The following is a 7,374-nucleotide window of genomic DNA, read 5'->3' on the forward strand; positions in this document are numbered from 1 at the left end:
ACTTCTCATATCCCCTTTCAACAGAAAATGCAGTAGATTTTGATCTCGCCTTGCATTTTGTTGTCCAGTCTGTACCCACACTGTCAGCTCTTGGACACTACTCATTCTTCATTGCTTACTGTGAATTTGAGACTTTAACAGTCAGTAATTTCTTTGCTGTTCTCAGAAGAAAAGTGGTGTAGCTATGCCTGAATCTCCTGGCCAAACTTCCCTCGTGTTCTTAGCAATAATGCTTTTTCTTGCATGCAGATCTTTAGGTAAATTAAAATGTTTTAATGCCTTGGTGCATACTCTGTACATACTTTAGTTCTGTTACAGTATTTCACTTTGGAAATTAAACTTTATATTAGCAAAACTGATAGCTGGCTCTGTTGTGTTGGGCTTTGTATTTCTTACAGAAAGAAATTCAAGCAATGAGTCAGTGCAATCACCCTAATGTGGTGACCTATTACACATCTTTTGTGGTGAAGGATGAACTTTGGCTGGTTATGAAGCTATTAAGCGGGGGTAAGTTACTGGTTTTACTTGTTTAGATGCAAGGCAATTGTAGGATTTTTTCCCTAATGTATTACCTTTGAGTTCATTGATCTAAACTAACTAATGAGAAGGGGTAGACGCTACATAGGATGAATCTCGAGATGTAGGCATGTTAAGCAGGAATGTGCAACTTTACAAAGTTTGTATATCTGTATTCATAGGACAGGCTAAGAATTACTGAAATACAGTAGTTACATAAACAGAATTAAATTTTCATTCAGAATCAGTATATCAAAATTCTCTATTAAGTCTGTATAGGGAAAACTGATTGGAATTAAGTCAATTCTGTCAATCTGATCTTTTATGGAGTTTCTCTAGGATCCCCTGTATTTTTATAAAAATGCATGTATTTCTGATTTCATAATGAGTATTACTCATTCCTTATTCAAGCAAGATTCATCCTGGGCCAAGTATTACACGTATTGCATCCTTTTTATTGCTTAAGCTAACCAAACACTCATTGCATTTTTTTATGATGATGGTTAATGGTATAAAATTCTTATTTAGTTCTGGAAGAGGGAAAAAGGGGGCTGAGCTTAATGTGCTTGTAGTTTAGAAAAGAGAGGCTCCAAAATAAGGTGTGATGGTCCTGGTTGTTACACGATGTTGTTCGAGATTAGTCTTGATGGCAGCAGGCTGCTTCACTATGATGCTGGAAAACAAGGATGGGAAGTGCTCGTAACACTTGTGTCGCATTTGGTTGAATTGGTCAGTTCAAGCAATAGCGAGCCCAGAGCATGAGAGAAACTAGTGATTCATGACAGAAATGTACTGTGAGCTGTTGAATAATGCCTGGATAAAAACAAAATGCTTCCATTAAATGCCTTGAAATGTATAGTAACTGAAGTTCAATGTCAAACTGTGTGTCACTGGGAATGTTATCATTTGTTTGCATTTGTCTCCTTCCAAACCTGCAGCTGCGTGTTTGCATCGTGAACACATGAACCGTAATCTAAACTGGATAATAAACCAAGATCTTTGCAGTACATATCTGTTCAAATATGGGGTACTCCTGAATTTTTAATAAGTGGTTGCTTGGCAAGCTGTTAGCAGATCTTTCTAATGGATCATTAAGTGTTTCAGTATTTTTGACAAAAAGCAGTGCTCTGTATCTCGTTTGGATGGGTTAGTGGTGTGCTTTATTCTAAGAGCTAGTTACATGAAGCATTTACACATACATGCAAAGATTTAAATTGCAGTAGCGTAGAAAGGATGAAGAAATACAGCTTTCTAAAGAATCTGATGTGATAATGCTTTGTATATACTTTTTTTCTTTCCTGGATCTGTAATACAGGTTCAATGCTTGATATAATAAAGTATATTGTCAACAGAGGAGAGCACAAAAATGGTGTGCTTGAAGAACCCATAATAGCAACAATTCTTAAAGAAGTTTTGGAGGGCTTAGACTATCTACACAGGAATGGGCAAATTCACAGGTAGGAGCATGTACATAGTGAAAAGCATTTTCAAAACTGACTGTAGCTTGTTGATTCTGGTCAGCTGCAGTGGCTTGGCTAAGCAAGTTGTATTGCCTCTTTCACATACCGTAAGTGTAATCAGGAATTACCAAGTGCTTGAGCAGATGCTGTAATCTTGGTTGCAGTTTGTCACTAATATTTACTATTTGCCTGGGTCTTTATCCTATCTCTCTTTTCTAGTTTGGATAGCTTTGTGCTGTGATAAGCATGCCAGAACTGTGGTCTGTAGTCCTGTTCCTGCTGGTGCTCCAGCTACCTAATCTGCTTCTAGTTTATGGGATATGTTTTGTGACTTGGTTATTGTGTTGCACAGTAAACCTGTAATCTTGGGTGCTTGGGGACTCCTGTCAAAATGCGAAATGATTTTTTTTCCTGGTAGTCAGTAAATACCTATCACAACTCTACAGACCTTTTTTTATGACCACATGTGAAGCTGGGATTGGTACTGTGGAACTGCATCTTAGTGTATATGCATCTAATGATTGCTGTCTTCTGTATATTCTCTCTCCACTGACTTCCTCCATGTAAATTGTGCGGATCCCTTGGGGTGGTCTGTACATATCTACTGTAGGAACCCAGAGGTTGTTCCCACTGTTTCATTGTTGGAAGTGTGTTCTGACCTTCCTATTAATTTTATTGAGGTGAATTTTTCTTCTAAGGAATGTGCCTGCAGTGGATTCTCTGTTTCAAGCTGTTTCAAGCTCTGTTTCTTTTATCCTAAAACCAGGTTTGCTGCAGATAGGACTCTCAGAATGGAGGTGGTACAGATGTAGCACAGTAACTGTTTTTTATGTGTACTTCTTATATCTCATAAACGAACTGTCACTGATGTAAAGCAAGAGCTGTTTCCTCCTTTTGCAGAGAGAAAATTGAGATAAATGGATAAATAAAGTACAGTTATTTTGACTTCTGGTCTGGAATTCCAAAGATCTGCCTCAGATCTTAATTCACAGTATTCTGTTAAGATGATATTGTTGTGAAGGGCACATTCATGAGATTTTAAGGATAACAGGACTCTTTGAGGTCAGATTTGTGAATTCCCCTTGTCTATTCTTAAAGTACCTTAAGATAAAAAGAGAGATCTGTATGATACATCTGAAATTTCTCCTTTTTTAAACTGGGCAGAAGTCCTGTTGAAGTTGAAAACTGTGCCTTCAACTTCCTATGTACATTATGGGTGAATGCTGTGGTACTGTTCACGGAATACTGTGTCAGGTGGCATTTGTTAGTTGGAGATGTTTTCAGAATTATTCAGGGATCTTGTTCTGTTGTTTCAGTACATTCTTTTTTATATGCTTATATATATATGTATCTTGTATTTATATATGAGGAAACAGGTTATGTTACCTTTCAGTAGTAATGTAAATTCAATAAAACTTGGAAAGATTAATTTTCTCAAGTCTTGTTATGATAGATTCTGTATGAGAGTATTAAAATGTGCATTAAGAATGGGGTACATGTTTCTATTAAAAAAAAACAAACAAACCAAACCAAAACAACCACAAAGTTTTCTTCTGAACATTACATGTGAAGAGTGTGTTAAATGGATATTGTTAACTCTTAAGCACATACTAAATTTTGAACACATTCAATGCCAAGTAACATTTCATCACTATACCCTATAGCAATATATGGCTGCGATTCCTGAGCTTTAACAGCTTAATTGGGTAGAAATGTACAGTGCATTTACCTTTCTTGAAGATAGGTCTCTTCTCTGAAGAGATCAAAGAGGAGAATTTTTTTTCAACTTTCTTCTTTATTAGTGGTGCACTTGGATGTGAAAAAGCATTACTTCTTCGTTTAAAGCTCTGGAAGCTTTCAGTTTGTGAGAATATATTTGTAAAAGGTGGTAAAACAGACTTTGGACCTAAATACCTATTTTCTTAAAAACTATCCCTGAATTCTGCTCATTTTATGCTAAAGCTGAATTCTGGTCTTTCTATACCTGAAAATTTGTGAGTTTGAGTTCTGCATTCTGTTTTAATGTTATTCAGTTATATTTTGCACTTCAGCTTCCTTTTTCTGGTTTAAATCTGAATATGCTGTCTTTTGAAACTATTCAAGTGTACAGTATTTATTTGTTTGCATAAAATGTGCAGTACGCACTTTCATGCTAACCCCCGTTTGTACATTGTAGAGATTTGAAGGCTGGCAACATTCTTCTGGGTGAGGATGGCTCTGTACAAATAGCAGGTAATGTTGGTGGTAGAGTAATGGATAAATAAAAGAAAAAGGTAATTGCAAGCTGGACCAACTGATATCAAAGGCAGAAGTTTTTCTGTTGGCTTTTAACTATTCCTTTTGGGGTGCTGTAGCCACAAGTTACCCAGTTTCAGATTTCAGGATTCTTGATTAATGATACTTGACTCAGAAATTATTCAGTATTTCTCTGTGTCCCATCAAATATATAAGGGAACTTTCTGATGTCCTCTTAGTGTTTCCATGTGATCCACCCATGAACTTTAAACAGCTTGCAAATAGTAGAAACTGATATTTCTGTTGATGTCATTTTTTTTTCTGCAAGTAGTTGTAATAGTTCTTGGGGATCCAACAATCTGTGTATACTGCCCTTCATAAGGACTTTGACTATAAGTTAACTAGTCACTGAGATGCATGAGATATATCTCGCTGGGAATTATTTTTGGCATATCTGCCATTTGTCTGGCAGTGCTGTCTGTTGGATGCAGTTTAGCATCTTCAGTGTCCTGTGAGTGCCTTAATGTGCTTCTTGAGCTGTAGTCTGTAAGAATAAGATTATTTGGCCTCCTAAGAGCAAGGCTCATATCCCATCTCTCAGAATGGTATCAGATTATCTGGAAAACAGAGGGAGCAGGTGGTGATACCTGCCTGTTCCCCCAGCACAGTGCCAGGCCTTCCACAGTCTATAGTGGGTGACAGAGCACTGAAAGCCCTCGCTAATAAAAATGACTGTAGACAGAACTTGTAATTTTTGTATAAATGATGCTTTCAAAGTACCATGTAAACATGTATTTTAAGGGCTTTAATATGCCAGTGTCAAATAATGATAAAACTACATTTTTCTGTAGTTACTGGAGGGCTTTTTTTTTCAGCCTTAAAATCAGGTAACAATAGGAAAGCAGTAGGAAATAAATTGAAGTCTATAGTAAACTACTCTGTATCAGTATAACTGGATTGTAAATAGTACAGTTGAAAATACATATAGCTCCATTAAAAATTGGCAGTATTTCTGCATACATTGGGAACCTGCTTTTTCTTCCACTTACACACCTACCTCTCCCCTACAGCCATCGCTGATGTAGTAATGAGTTACCAGAACACTGAGCTTTTTTTTTTTCCCCCCTTCTATTTTAGAATTTGGAAAAAGCTATTCGTGTCCTGATCTACTATTAAATACATATTATTGATGACTTTGCTGATTGTCTTTGATTTGTCAAATTCCTGTAAGAATTTAAATTACATACTGTGTTCCCTCTTGTTCAAATCATGTTCATATTTAGTTGCTATGCAGAAGAAGCTCCTTGTGTTTGAACAACAGCAGATACAAACCTTGGCACAAAGTGCATATTTGAAAACCTTAAGTGACAGATGTACTGGAGTCCTTTGCAACCTTATTCAGGAAGGCACATACTGAGAGGTTAAACTAGAGGATGTTTTTGTGAGGTGATAAAACTATACCATCTATTCCATAGGATTTCATGAACAGTTTGTTGTGCAGCAAAGGTCAGCTCTACAATGGAGAGTTTCTATAAGTATACCTTTAGGAGCTGACTTAATTTCTAAAATGTAAAACTTTTGCTTTGTTATTGGTAGTTTAACAGATTTCAACTTTCCTCCTCTTTCCCAGATTTTGGTGTTAGTGCATTTTTAGCAACTGGAGGTGATGTTACTCGTAACAAAGTAAGAAAAACATTTGTTGGTACTCCCTGTTGGATGGCACCTGAAGTAATGGAGCAGGTATTTCTAATGCCAATAAAAAATTTAAAACATTTTGTCTTTTAATTTCGGAACTTGAGACATTACCACCTTGGTTTTCCCTTCTGATTCTGTTTCAGGTGCGAGGTTATGACTTCAAGGCCGATATGTGGAGTTTTGGGATAACAGCCATTGAGTTAGCAACAGGAGCAGCACCTTATCACAAATACCCTCCTATGAAAGTAACAGTCACTTTGTATTACTTACTGCTGTTAGCTGTATTATTAATGCTGCTAGTAGTTAGTACTACTTCATTTTCAATAGCAACTTAGGGTATCTAAATAGATGTATTCTGTGTAGTATTTTTTCTCTTCTAATTTCTACATTTCAGATTGCTTTTGTTCACACCTCATTTTTGGGTTTATTTTAGGTGTTAATGCTAACTCTTCAAAATGACCCTCCCACTTTAGAGACAGGTGTAGAGGACAAGGAGATGATGAAAAAGTATGGCAAATCCTTTAGAAAACTAATCTCTTTATGCCTTCAAAAAGATCCTTCCAAAAGGTAGGTCACTATTGCCATGTAAAATGGAATTATTTTTAAAAATATACGGACTACTTTTAAGTTACAGTTAAGACATAATCTTTAAATGTGTGATTTGAATTTTGTAAATGGCAGCCTTCAGTCACCTCCATCTGAGGAGAAGAAATTGCCTCTTAACTGTTCTTTAAGTTTACTTCTTCTGATTGTTAACTTAATATGTTTATACTTAAACACAGTATTGAACTGAACTCCGATCAAACAAAAGTCCTTGCTCTACATCTTAATTTCTCATCTGAAGCAAGATATAAATCTTGATACTGTGCACAAGTCTAACAAGACTGTTCAGATTGATCAGCAGAACTGTTGGTAACCAAATATATCATTCTCTTGGCCTTTAAAAGAAATTAAAAATAAATAATTTTATGTTGATTTTTCTCATTTTGTGACATAAACTTATTGTTGCTTTTAACTGGGATATTTCCAGAGAAAATTACTTACTAAGATGTGTTTATTTTTTTACTGTAAAGTTAGGGCCTTCAAGCTTGTTGGGTTTTCCTCATGCTTATGTAGGGAATTGCATGTCATGGTATCTTCGCTGTTTGTTCTTTCTTGCTATGTTTTTTGAATAGCCAAGATGACGAAAGTATTAAACATCTATTCTAAAACCATTGTTGACGTCCCACGTTCCCTGAGTGATTAATTTATTTATTCATTTTTATGCAGACCCATTTTTTTAGGCTTTTTTTTCTGAAGAGTTCTAGGAAGCACATTCTAATTAACATTAATTCCTAAGGTATTTAGTATATCACTGTTTTCTAGAGTTTCAGAGTATTTCTGGGGAAAGATTTTTCTGAGAGAGCAATCCTGATTGTATGTGTCGTTTATGGTGTATACTTCCTGAGGTAATACTAGCCTAAGTCCA

The 7,374-nt window shown here is 36.0% G+C and overlaps 1 protein-coding gene across 3 annotated transcripts in view; it reads left to right on the plus strand.

Moving 5' to 3' along the window:
• STK39 (serine/threonine kinase 39) overlaps positions 1–7,374 on the plus strand; it is a 73,029-nt gene that overhangs the window by 9,095 nt on the left and 56,560 nt on the right. For all 3 annotated transcript variants that reach the window (XM_017735768.1, XM_017735769.1, XM_017735770.1), the window contains exons 3-8: positions 399–507; positions 1,832–1,973; positions 4,153–4,208; positions 5,842–5,951; positions 6,050–6,151; positions 6,340–6,473. In XM_017735768.1, coding sequence (XP_017591257.1) covers positions 399–507; positions 1,832–1,973; positions 4,153–4,208; positions 5,842–5,951; positions 6,050–6,151; positions 6,340–6,473 — 653 coding nt within the window. The remainder of the gene's footprint in view (positions 1–398; positions 508–1,831; positions 1,974–4,152; positions 4,209–5,841; positions 5,952–6,049; positions 6,152–6,339; positions 6,474–7,374) is intronic.

Source organism: Corvus brachyrhynchos, unplaced genomic scaffold (assembly GCF_000691975.1).
Source record: "Corvus brachyrhynchos isolate BGI_N302 unplaced genomic scaffold, ASM69197v1 scaffold255, whole genome shotgun sequence".
Taxonomy (NCBI): domain Eukaryota; kingdom Metazoa; phylum Chordata; class Aves; order Passeriformes; family Corvidae; genus Corvus; species Corvus brachyrhynchos.